The sequence below is a fragment of the Hipposideros armiger genome, unplaced genomic scaffold (assembly GCF_001890085.2).
Source record: "Hipposideros armiger isolate ML-2016 unplaced genomic scaffold, ASM189008v1 scaffold_395, whole genome shotgun sequence".
Classification (NCBI taxonomy): domain Eukaryota; kingdom Metazoa; phylum Chordata; class Mammalia; order Chiroptera; family Hipposideridae; genus Hipposideros; species Hipposideros armiger.
In genome coordinates this window covers 218281-231414 of record NW_017731745.1, presented here as the reverse complement: position 1 = coordinate 231414, position 13134 = coordinate 218281, and the positions used below count along the sequence as shown (strand labels likewise).

At 47.4% G+C, this 13134-nt stretch overlaps 1 protein-coding gene across 1 annotated transcript in view; it reads left to right on the top strand.

The window, feature by feature from the left end:
* Positions 1 to 13134, top strand: part of PRKCE (protein kinase C epsilon) — a 499056-nt gene that overhangs the window by 316164 nt on the left and 169758 nt on the right. The window contains exons 3-6 of the mRNA XM_019663544.1: positions 2996 to 3155; positions 5238 to 5272; positions 6535 to 6620; positions 10675 to 10804. Coding sequence (XP_019519089.1) covers positions 2996 to 3155; positions 5238 to 5272; positions 6535 to 6620; positions 10675 to 10804 — 411 coding nt within the window. The remainder of the gene's footprint in view (positions 1 to 2995; positions 3156 to 5237; positions 5273 to 6534; positions 6621 to 10674; positions 10805 to 13134) is intronic.

The window sequence follows — 13134 nt, the reverse complement described above, 5'->3', positions numbered from 1 at the left end:
ATACGTTTATAAATCCATTTGTCAACTCACCTCACATACACACCTACACCCACACGTGATGCATTACCCCTCCCTGTGGGAGCTGCATTTTAATAGAGACCCTTCACAGCAGTGGGAAATCTGAAAGGACCAGTTTCTGCTGGTGACTCCAGTCCCCAGCAGTGTCATTCTCGGAGGCTGGGGAACCCTGGGGCTCCCTTCCTCACATGATCTAGACTGTTCCTTCTCTGCGTGTGGTTGATGGGCGCAAAGATGCTCCGGCTGGACTCTGCTCCCCTGTTTCCTGTCGCCTGTACGGCTGCTGCTCACACACAGCCTGGGGGTCGGGGGTGCTCACTGGGAGCATGAAGCTTACTTATGTTCTTCTTTTCCTGTAGCCCGCTGTTTCCCTGCACCTTTGACATAAAGCCTGACTTAAAAGGCAGTGCGGATGGGCAGGAGTAACAGAACCCTTTGGGAATGTTCAATCAGACCATGACTTCGCAGGAGTTATTCTTGGCTCTCTGTCTAACCTGCCCCCAAGACCCTCCCCTCGCCCCCAAATTATAAGCAGCTTCTCTCCAGGTGTCAGTACACTTCACCAAGAGGTCTTGAAGAGTAAATGGAGTTCAAATAATTGGTTGCTGCATTTACCTATTAAATCAATGTAAACATAGTTTAGAACATTTGGCTGCTGATCATTTCTGTAAAAAGTTGAGAAATAAGGCCTTCAGGGACGACTATAACCCCATTACAGCAGTGCCCCCTTGAGAAAACTAGATTGTAATCATCGCCACTTTAACTGAAAATACAATTTCCCAGGATCAAAGTGACTAGTAAATTTGAGGGGTTTGTAAGTCAAATTGCATCTTAAATGCATTAGGAAGCTGACTTACTGTTTAAATATATTCCATGGTGAATCTTCTGTGGAAGAATTCAAAGGATGCCTTTTACAAAAAGAATTGCCGTCCTCTGGCCTAACCCGCCCATGACTGGATTTTTCATTTGGGTTTTTGTAGATCAAGTTTGTAGCAAGTAAGGGCTACTGAATAGATTTGTTTTTTTAAATCACCACATTTATTTTCCACCTTATAAAATAGTAGAATATTCTAAATACAGTGAAAAGTATGAAGCAAAAATGAAAATTGCCTATGATTGCACAGTTGAGTGATGATTGCCATATGTCTGCGTGTGTGTGTGTGTGTGTGTGTGTGTGTGTGTGTGTAGATGTCTCTATGTTAAAACAGAACTGGGATCTTCACAGTGAGAATTTGGTCAGCTGGCCTTGGTCCCTAGGTTGTGGCAGGGTAGGAGGTGGTGGGTTTCCACACCCAGAAGGCAGTCAGTGTTGGAGACATTTTGAAACAATTAGCAGGAGTTGAAAAGGGAATGCAGGCAGGCTGGGGGATGGGAGCAGGGGGCCCACAAGCAGACCCACCTCTGCTGAGGATGCAGCCTCCCAGTCCACAGCTCTGCCAGTCGGCCTGGAGGCTGCTTCCCCCTGAAAGCCCATTCTTGCCTTTTTCCCCCTTTAGTTTTACTTTCCCTCCACCCCTACCCATTCTGCACTGAAAAGATGCCCTTGGACTGAACAGCTGCTTGGCTCACACATGTGACCTTCACTTGAGGGAACCTTATTTTCAAAGAGATTTCCTAGAGGGGCAATGCTTCTCCCCAAAGGACTGACACTGTTGTGGTGGGTTGTCTGGTGTGGGGAGTATTTGGGGGGCACAGAGCCTTCCCAGTGCATTTTAAGCTGTGCGGTGCAGATGACCTTCCGGAGCCTACACTAGTGTTAGGAGCCTGGTAGGAGACCCAGAGCCTACCTGCCCTGCCATTGGGAAAGCCACAGGCAGCTTGACTCTTCCGTAATGAGAGCCACTCAGATGAGAGCTTTGGGGCCTTGCTGTCGGAGAGTGGGCTGTTCCTCAAAGCATTGTGTGGACAGTGGAATGTTGGCTTCTTCCCTGCTTTCTGGATCTAAATCCGGGCTCCACCACTTAATAGCTGTGTTAATAGGAACAGGTTACTTAAACTCTCTCTTCCTCAGTTTGCACACCTGCATAATGGGGATAATAGCAGTACCCTTCAAGTAGGGTTGTTGTGAAGGTTCAGTGAGTTACTACACATAATGCACTTAACATACTCTGCTACAGAGTGAGTCTTTGATCAATGTGAGCCATTATCATCACTGTATTAGTCAGCTTAGGCTGCCTTAATAATATAGCACAAGCTGGGTGGCTTAAACAGTAGAAATTTCTCTCTCCCAGTTCTAAAGCCTTGAAGTCCCAGATCAAGATACTAGCTAGTATGGTTGGGTTCTGGTGAGGGCCCTCTCCTTGGCTTGTAGACGGCCAACATGATGGTGGATCTTCAGTATTCTAGAAACTCTCTGCTTTCATAGTATTATACTTCCCTCTCCTTCTGACCTTTGGGAAAAGCCTCCTCATTGTCCTAGTATAGGTAAGAGGCAAAAGGAAGATAAGTCAGGTTTATTAGACAGCCACTTCTCTGAGCCTGGCTGGGTGTGGATGGAAGCCACACCACTAACTCCACAGTGCCCCACAGGGTGGGCACTGTTATCCCCATTTACAGAGAGCGATACCCACAGAGGCTCAGGGCAAGGGGACACAAGCTGTCCAAGGTCACACTGCTCAGAAGATTCAGTAAGATTTGAACCCTGAGCCTTTTGACCACACACCCTTGCAATGTGTAGCTGGCATAGGAGTGGAATAGCCATGGCTGGAACAGAACTGAGATTGAGATGGACACTGAGAGTGCAGCTGGTGTAGGAAATTGCACAGTCTGGGCCTTCCCACCCCATGTGGTTCTGGCTCTCTCACCAGAGCTGAGCAGTGAGGTTCCTCAGACCCCCAAATCCCTCCACCAGCAAAGGCTGCCCCCATGTCCCGTCCCACCTCCAGGCTCCCGAGGGTGGAATAGCTCTCCTGCAGGTCACTTTCAAGGTGTGCTAACCCAGACTGTGTTTTTTTTCTCTGCTCTTGTCCTTCCCCAGCCCCTAAAGACAATGAAGAGCGCGTGTTCAGGGAGCGCATGCGGCCCAGGAAGCGGCAGGGGGCTGTCAGGCGCAGAGTCCACCAGGTCAACGGCCACAAGTTCATGGCCACCTATCTTCGGCAGCCCACCTACTGCTCCCACTGCAGAGATTTTATCTGGTAAGGCCTTCTCTCCTGAAACTTCTAGTTATGCTTTCTCTGTGGTGAGAAGTTGGGAGGTTAGAAACTTCATGTAAAAGGTGCCTTATTTTTTCTTTATTTGATTGCAGAAGACTTTTCTGAAAGGCTAAGTGAGTGTTTGGTCCTTGGGGAGATAAATGGAAAGAAGAAACTGTAGTTCTGGGTGATTTTATACTTAGGATCATATCATATATCATATTTAAGGAGTTAAGACTTGATAACCAATAATGGTATTGTGGCTTCTTTTAAAATGATCCTCGTCTTCAGAGAGACAAACTGAATTATTTACAATAAAATAATATGATTCTGCAATTTGTTAGAAAACAATAAGCTGGAAGGAGGTGGGAGTGGCTGGGGTAGAGATAAAACAAGACTAGCCATGTACTGATCATTGTTGGAGCTGGATGATGGGTACATGAGGGTCCATTATTCATCTCCCTACTTTTATATACACTTGAATCATTTCATAACGAAGTTATAAAATACTCTCTTGCCAACATCTGTAATACAAAGCAGTTCTTAGTAACTGTTGCAACTGCTGCTAGGATGCTGAGGTTTCAGAGGAATGAGAGAGCAACATTGGCTGAAGGGCTCAGGGAAGGCTTCCTGGAGGAAGTGGCATTTCTTCTTTCATGATGACTAGGGTTTTGATAGGCATATATAGGTAAGTAGTAGTCTGTGTGGAAGGTGGAGAAGGATAAGGAGCACTTGCCTTGGGAATTGGAAGGGGGATTTTAATGAATACCTACCATGTGCCAGGTTCTCTCTTAGGCACTGGAACTCTAATTAAATTGTCCCAGTATCCTATGAGCTATGTGTTATGAACCACATTCCACTAAGGACAGTACTGAGGCTCAGAAATGAAAACGACACTAGTCTGAAATCCTCCAGCTGGGAAGTGTCAGAGGCCTGATTCCACCCCTGGTGAGCACAACTAAAAGCTCATGCTTTTCCTGACATTCCACCAGCCCTTCTGGCAACCTCTGTGAGCTCTCTGAAACTGACTAAAGTTTGCCAACACACTTGGATCCAGTGAGGGAGAGTGAGGGAGGCCAAATTGCAGCGTGAACCCAGTCGAGGAATGTTTGAATTGTACTCTGAGGACCCCCCTGGGTTTCCAGGGTGTCCAGGAGTGGCTAGTCTTATCCTCATGGTGTCCCAGAACCAGTCACTGTGGTTGGCATAGACATCTGAGGTGACACAGCTCAGAGCAAACTCAACTGAAGTAGAAGTCACCCCCCTCTCCCTCCCACAGACGGGTCTCATTCTCAGGGCTGACTCAACCCTCTGACTTCCATTTTCTGCATTTTGTCCATGAATTGTGTGCTGGAGGGAGTGGGCTCTCAAAGCTGAGTCTTACAGATTCAGGTCCCTTCTAAGCCCATGGCGAACCCCACTGAGCTCTAGGTTTCCTGGGGAATAGCCCCAATGACTAAATGACTTCTGTCTCCTCCCACTGGGCTTGGAATTCTAGGGAGCCCCCTGACCAGTTGTTGGTGCGCTGAGGACAGGGCTCAGCCAGGTTGACTGAATTGTCCTGCGTCCATGCTGACATTTAAACTGGCCCCAGAGGACCCTATCCTGACCATGGAAGGAACCTCTAATGTTGGCCTTTACCCAAATGGTGGCTTGAACTCCCAGTGCTGGCCCTAGACTGACCTAAAACCCCTGACTGCTTCTGGAATACCAGGCAATGTGCCTGCCAGCTGCAGCCCTCCACGATTATCCACAGGGAAGGGCACATTGGACTCATTGAGGCCCTCTGAAAACAAGCAGAGTTTTTGGCTGTCCCAGAGCACTGCTGGTCGCACTGGAATGGCTGTTTGTATAGGAAACCAAGCTCTGATACTGACCAAACCTTGCACCCATTCCAAGCACTGGGGCTGCCCTCTGTGGCTTTCTGAAGGAGTCATTTTAAGGCACCCTGCAAGTGGGAGTGAAATCACGCTGCTAGGTAGACTCCAGCATACTTGGTGCATTGTGGGTGGTGACCAGAATGGGGTGACTGTGTTGCATTTGACCTACTAAAATTTTCTTAAAGGGCTGTATTTTTCTTTTCAGGGGTGTCATAGGAAAGCAGGGATACCAATGTCAAGGTAAGGGGTACTGTAAGAACTAAATCGTTGGGGTCCCACAGACCAGTGCAGATCACTAGCGCTCGCTCGTAGGAGACGTGTGCTGGGTTTGATGATATTTAGATGCTCATGCTCCCTCTTTGAGAAGCAGGACCCTGGTTTTCTTCGTCCCTGTCTGGCCATTACTCCCACATTATACATATGGGAATAGATGTATGGGAGTACCTTGTAGGTACCACCTATCTGCGGGTGTCCCAGGAGTCTAGCCTGCTTGTAGGTGGCACTCACATCTTTCCAAGTGAGACACATGCTTCAATTGGAGGCCCTTTGAAGGTCGCGCTGGGTACTGAACATTGTTCTGGGTGTTCCGTCAGCTCACTTACTCTCTCGCTCCGTGAAAGAGCTCCCTCACCTGCTTTATTATTACTGAATGGTCTTTGCTGGTTCTCTTTTTTGTCTCTACTATGGAATCATTAGCTTTGAAACATTTAAAACTCACTTGAAGTGATGGAAGTTTGTTTGTTCTCAGTTGATTGACTACAAATGCAAGGTTAAGTTGCCCAGAATCGGAGGGTGGATATGTGATGTGGTCGTGTGGAGACCATTCTGTCTCCTCACCCAGCCACGGGTTAACTGGGGTAGGCTCTTTTGGACATTGATGTGTTCTTGGGGTAGTATGTGCGCCAACAGTTACTGACCCCTTCAGCCGTTTACTGCCTACACTGCCCCATGACAGAAAAGATAGAGCTACAGGCCACTTCTTGTGGAGATATTAAATTAAATGAAAAGTTTTAAGTTTGGCATGTAAGGGCACAATCAGATCAAAAGCTTAAGAACTGCTGTGCCACAAAACATCCATTCTCCTGCTGCCGTGCTCCCTAACACACCAGTCAACCCTGACATGACCCTGAGTGGAGCACAAGATGGCTGCAATGCCTTTAATAGACAGTGCTTCATGCAAGGGACCTTGTTCCCTGACCTCGGCCTATAGAAGCAGTAAAACTGATTGGTACTCTTGCAACTAGAGAATACTGCTGATGCCCTTTGGATATAAATGGTTCATTCTTCTCCAGCGCATTTAAGGAACAGTGATGGTTCTGATGGCAAAGGGCTTTGAAAAGCCTGCGTGAAGGGATTCTGCTAGGGTATTACATTAAGACTTGGTGACAGATGGGGTATGGCTCCCCTCGCCTCTTCACCGAAACCCGATTAAATCTTGGGGCGGAACCTTCCTCCCCCCACCAGTCGCTCTGTCTTCCCATTCTTTCTTTTGCTGTTTGCAGTTTGCACTTGCGTGGTCCACAAGCGATGCCATGAGCTCATAATTACGAAGTGTGCTGGATTAAAGAAACAGGAAACTCCTGACGAGGTAAATATTTATAACATTGAAATGCTGCGCTTTCTTCATTGCCATCCCCGCCCTCCACTGCCTCCTCCATGGTCCCTACGAAAATCCTTATCTCTCTGAGAATCCATTGCTTTCTTCCTTGTGTTGATCAAGAATTAAGGGAGTTGTCCACAGCCCTCTGGCATGAGGTACAGTCTACAAAATGAGCATGGTTCAAAGTCAGTTTTACATCTGTGGATATTATGCCAAAAGCTGTGTGAGCCCAGATTCCCACAAGGAAAATGTGAATTCTTTTATGTCATTATCGGAACAGTGAAGCAGCTAACTAACTGACATGTCAATGGCTCCACACAGCTCATAAACAGTTAGAGACACAACACACAAGCAGGAACCTTATCTTTATGAGGTGATGGGGGGAATGGAGTGGAATTAGCAAACCCAAGAAACACTTAGGAGGAGGAAATAACCCCAATAATAACAATAGCCAACTTTCACTGGGTACCTACCATGCTCTGATTTAAGCACTTGATCTTATATTATTTAATCCCATAACATGTGATCAAAGATTTTATCATCTTCATTTTACAACAGAAAGAATAGAAGCAAAGAGATGTCAAATTAACTTGCCCCAAATCACACAGCTAATATGTGAAAGAGTTCAAATCCAGGTAGCCCGTTCCAGGGTCTGAGCCCTTCACCACGGCACTATGTTGTCTCTTAATCTTTCAAACTAGTATCAGATTGACTATTAGGGAAGTTGCTAGGGGTAAAGAAGCGAGAAAATTCAACAGTGAAGCTAGGTTTCCCCTAATTGAGCGATTGGGAGAAGGGTGTGTATATGAGTGTAGGTGTTGTCTGTATTCACAGTAGTTGATTTCAAAGCCATGCTTTTAATTCTTGGTGAAATAAATAAATACTGTATAATCATAGGTCATTAGAATTGGAGGGTCAGAGACAGTGGCCCTGGGTGGGTTTATAATCAGGTGGGTTTATAATTTGGCTTCCAAAAAGACAGACTTACAAAGACCTACCTGCTTCTTAAAAATAATTCAACCAAATGGCATCTTGGCATCCAAAGCATGTCCCATCTTTTATTTCCTTTTGCTTTCACACAATCTCTGGAATGGAGCAAGGGACATGGCTTAGATTGAACCTTCCATGTCCCCAAAGGGCAGACAGCTCAGAGCACCAAAATTGTTTGCTGGGTTTCTCCTGTCGTGGGTGAAATTGCAGGTTTTCACCACCTGAGTCTCCTTGACTCCTGGTCTAGGATCATAACCCAAAGTATGTTGTTACCCTCATTACTTTTACAAGCAAATGAAAGAAAAAGATGGCTTGCTTGCTGGCTGGCTTTATTCCTTCCTATGGGCAGTCCATTGAGCATCTATTGAACACTTCCTGTGTGCCAGCTATTATGCCATGTCCCACAGAAACAAAGGGGAATACACGATTCCTGTCCTCAAGGATCTCACAGATTTCTTCAGCTGAGAACCTCTGCAGGTTTCCAAAGCTCTTTCACACCTTCTTAGAAGGAAGAGCCCCATGGGAGTCCGTGCCATGCACGCTAAAGGATTTGAAATGCACACAAGCCAGCTTAATCTGTGACCTAGTTCTTCTGACTGTCTTTCCTGGCATACTGAAAAGAAGTCACCAGTAGGGTGCATTCTCAAACTTGGCATGTGTCCCAAGAGAGGTAAATTGCCAGGGATTGAGGAAGGGGGCTTTGCGTTTCTTAGCCTCCCTTCGTGCTCCCCGAGGCCAGTCTCTTTTAGGGTTGGTGTATCTCTGGGCCATCAGGGCAATGGATGTGCCCTCTGCCAGGCACGGCACTGCTGGGGACCACCCTTTGAGTTCATTCTTTTGTTTAACCACCTGCAGTGTGATGCACATACACACATATCATACGTACACATACACACCCCAAACACACTAGCTCTAAATACCACGTGTCTAATATCTTCCCATTAAAGGTGCTCTGCCGATGGGCTCCTTGGAATTTTTGTACTGTGAGCAGTTGGCCAATGCACTTGCCCTGTCGTATGTGTGTGTTAGCACTGAGGACTCACATTCCTCCCTGCACTCTCAGGTGCGGTGACCAAAGAATGCTCTCTGTGTCACCTTCCTTTCCTTCCTTCCTTCTTTTTTAAACCTTCCATTTCCATCTTTCTGGCCTTTTCTTCCTCCGTGCCCTCTCTGTTTGCCTGACTCATGCCTCTGTTTCTGAGCCTCCCTCAGTTGGAGTGGCGTGACACATGCGTGTGGCCCCTGTGTTTGTTTTGCAGTTGCTCTGATTCTGTGGCTTGCTCTTACATATGCTCATCATCTTCCTCCCCGCATTTTCTGAAACCTTAAAGTCCTTCATGGTCACAACTGAGGATCACACAGTTCTCCTGCCCCACACTAACCCTTTTAGTCACCTGGCACTCTTCCCCATGTCTTCACTTTCATCTGTCATCCACATTCCTCTGAGGCTATGCCTGGGAAACCATGACTCTAGTCGCAGTCTAGGTCCACTATGTCTTTAGCATTTGCAGGAATAGAGTGAGCACAGTGACCTCTTATGTCCTTCAGGCTGAGCAGGAGGACGTAGCGTTAACATGACTACATTCACAAATAGACACACCTAACCTACGAATCTAAGAAGGAGTGGGCATGATTGTTTTCAGTAAATCTGGGACTCTTGTACTAGGGTAAGGCCCTGATTGACATCACATGCATCTCAAGCAGGGGTCAGTAACATTCCTTATTTCTGAGCGATAGGGAGCTCATTATGAAGTCGCGTGACCCTGGGCATGTTTGTGTTCAGGTCCATGTCTACATCAGTGTCCATGTTAGGTCCAGCTCTCATCCTCCCTCCTTCTTAGTCCCCAATGGGGGCCTTTCACTCACCAGTCAGCACTGAGCCAAGGATAACTTCTTTGCTACATGCTTTTCACTCGCTAATGCCTAGGATAGCAAGAGTGACTTTCTCCCCAGCCTGCAGGGGCCTGGGGTGATGGTCCCCGGTGTGTTCTGAGAGGGACCTGGTTCGTGTGGCTGCTCCACTGGAGAGGGAAGGGGCAAGGAGACGCAGAGAGGCAGATAATGCTGAAGACGCCTTGCTCCTGTGGGACGCTTAATGTTTCCCTCTTCTTCCACCTCTGGTGTCTCATTGACCCCATGATCCTGTGACATTAGGTGGGACAGGGATGCCATCCTCACTTGCCAGATAAGGAATCTGAAGCCCCAAGAAGTCAGGAAACTGGCCTGAGACATCCCGAGCGGCTTGTGGTAAACCCAGGCCTAACGATCAGATACCTGGATTCCTCTTCATCACCCCTCCCATCCACCTCACCACCTCCTCTTGACTCCTTTTAAATAATTAGTCAGTGGCAGCATAGAGGTTAAAAGTCCTGGGCCCTGAATTCAGACTTGTGGGCATCGAATCCTGGCTCTGCCACTCACCAGCTTATAGCCACGTTTCCTAGTCTCACTGCCCCTTTAATGTCCTCATCTGTAAACTCGGGATAAAAATGGCGCCTGCCCCACAGAGTGAGGGGGAGGTTTCACTGAGCTGGCAGTGCCCGGCCTGTGGTCAGCACCAATACCTGAGCACTCTTGTGGTCGCCAACCTGTATTAGCAATCTTCACCACCATGGTTTGTCATAACTGATGACCTAGAGTTCCCAAGCTGGGCTGGGGCTTTCAGGGTGTTTATAGAAGTCTGTGTCCACTAAACGACTGCCTAAGCAAGGCTTCCATGCACAAAGCAGCATTGCAAGCACGTGGTGACGTCTCATTAATGGCCAAAGTGTGAGGAGCAGATTGAGTGCTGGGTGCCGTGAGAGTCAGAGGCCTGAAGTCCTAGAGGGGACTGCATGAGGGAGCGGGCCTGGCCTGGCAGAGGGAAACAGAGCGGCAGAGAATGGGTTAAAGGCATCAGGAGCAAAGGCCTGGGCCAGGAGGGAGACTCTTTACCTCTTTTCTCAGAGCACCTTTCAGAGCCGAGCGAGGGCCTGCCACCTGCAGTCAGTTCTGTAGCATTTCAGGGCACCTAGGAGCTTGGCCGTGACCCTGTGTTTTGCCATCCCTGCAGGTGGGCTCCCAGCGGTTCAGTGTCAACATGCCCCACAAGTTTGGTATCCACAACTACAAGGTACCCACCTTCTGCGACCACTGTGGGTCCCTGCTCTGGGGCCTCTTGCGGCAGGGTCTGCAATGCAAAGGTAAGGTGTGCCGTGCCCTGCCCTCATCCCCCCACGCCCGCATGCCTCTGTTGTCTCCTCTTTTTAAAAATCCTTGTCTGTTCTCATAGCCTCAAACGCAAGTTCCAGGTCTAGTGGGAGGGCGGAGCACAAGCCCATGTTAGTTATCTGCGAATTTGTAGACACCATCCAAGGGAACTGCACTGAGGAGGGAGGCGTGACTCCACCTTTTAAGATAGTTAACAAGCTGGGGAGATAAGATGAGTCTATAAAAGCTTAGAAATAATTTAAGGCAAAGATACATTGCAGCATAAGGGAACACATATTTTCGGAGTTAGGCGCTAAAATAAGTAATAGATATTTTTCTGTTATGATCCATGGTTCAGAGCTTACTCTTGGAAGGAGCCGTGCTAGAGCACTGTCACATAAGACACCTTATTGTGCCTTCATTAGGCTTGTGATGCAGGTGATATTATCCTCATGTCCCCAGTGAGGAAACAGGCTCAGAGACTAAGTGACTTGTTCACGTCACACAGCTTTTTAGCAGAAATAGGGTTTCAACTTTGACTCTTGAGTCTTGGGTTTCCTGCTACCCTGCCCATGAATCATCTTCTGCTCAAACGATCATGTTAGGTGACAAGGGAAGGTGGAAACAGACAGACTCTGGGGGCCTGATTAGAGCATCCAGTTCCATAAGCTGGTCCAGCCCACTCACAGAGTTGGACAACCATGAACTATTGGGCAGGAATGTCGCATGGACTTTATTTAAAAACAGTGTTTTATTATTTGTACTGAATGTATTATTAGTAAGTTTCCATTGTGAAAAAATTAGAAAAAGAGGTCAAGTGTAAGAAAGAAAACTGAAGCCTTGAACAAATTGGTCATTGAAGGGATCCCCATGAACAATTATGAGGACTGGAAACAAGGTAACGGCTGCAGTGGGAATAAAGTTAGGGACACTTTAACTTGGAGGTGCCTGTGGGAAATTTACATGGAGCTGTCCCACTTTTGGACATTCTAACTGAAATTCGGGGGAGAGGTTTAGGCCGAGCATTTAGATTTTGGATTTGTCGATGTGTAAGTAGTAGTTAAAGCTGTAGAGTCGATGTCATCCCTAGCAGAAATACCTCGAGTGTGAAGAGAGGAGATAGCAGCTCGGGGTTTGGTGGGAGGAGGGTTACCAGCATCCAAGGATGAACCTGCAAATGCAGGAGGAAGGAAGGACCCCAGAAGCAGGAGGAAATGTAGCGGGAAATGGCATGTGGAAGCCAAAAGAGTAGAGAGTATTTAAGAAAAAAAAAAGGAAAAGGAAGCAATAATGGGCAGTGCCAAATGCTTACAAGAGGTTAGTTAAGGCGAGACGTGAACATGGGCTTAGATTTAACAATGAGAAGGTCCCTGGTGTCTTCGGCAGGAGCTGTCGTGATGGATGGTAGAGATGGAACCCCAAATGCACAGATGCTGAGCCAAGAATGGAGAATGTTGTATTTTCAGAAGGTTTAATGTAATTAGGAAAAAAAACTAGAGAAAGATTAATGAGCCAGGAGAGAGAGAGGGGACCGTTAGTGCAGCAGGGGCAGAGGAGGGGTGGGCCTTGGAGAGAAAGATGGATGCCCCTCCGCCCAGGCAGCGGGGAGGCCTTCCAATGAGTCCCGGGTGCAGAAACGTTTGCTGTGTCAGGGATGGGAATCAGGAGGAGGTGAGGGGGCAAAGTGATCATTTAAGTCCTGAATCTGTGGAAGGCATTGCAACAAAAGTTCCCTTATTTTCCGAAGTAGGAAATACTATTTGATGTTGAAGTGAGAATTGGGGGGTGTGGAAGGCATGAGGAGGGGGGTGAAGACTGAAAACAGCTGCAGTGGAAATGGAGGTTGACCTGACCTGGGACAGGAGGCAGTTCTGTTGACATATCTGGTGTCCTGTGTGAGGGGCCCAGACATTCGCACCTCCCTTTCTAGTATCCTGGCACCCACCCTGAAAGAAACAGGGCCTGCGTGAAGTCCTTTTTGACATTATGTGACATTAAAACAAAAGAAAAGGCAGAAAATATAGAGCAGGGACCTTGGACTGTTTTTAGCAGAGGAGTGCTGAATTTTTGGAAAGTTGAGTGGAGTTGCCGGGAAGCATAGAGCCTGCTTGGATGGGACTCTGATGAGGCCATGTCTGGGTTTTAGTAAATATATTAATTATTGATCTATCTAGGGAATTCAAATGAAGATACCATCATCTCATAAATATTAATATTTTCAGAAAGCAGCCCAGACACCCAGATGTCGCTACTAAGGCTACGGGTCCCCGGATGACCCTGGAAGAGGCATGGCCCAGAGATGGTGTATTCATCTCTTGTTTTG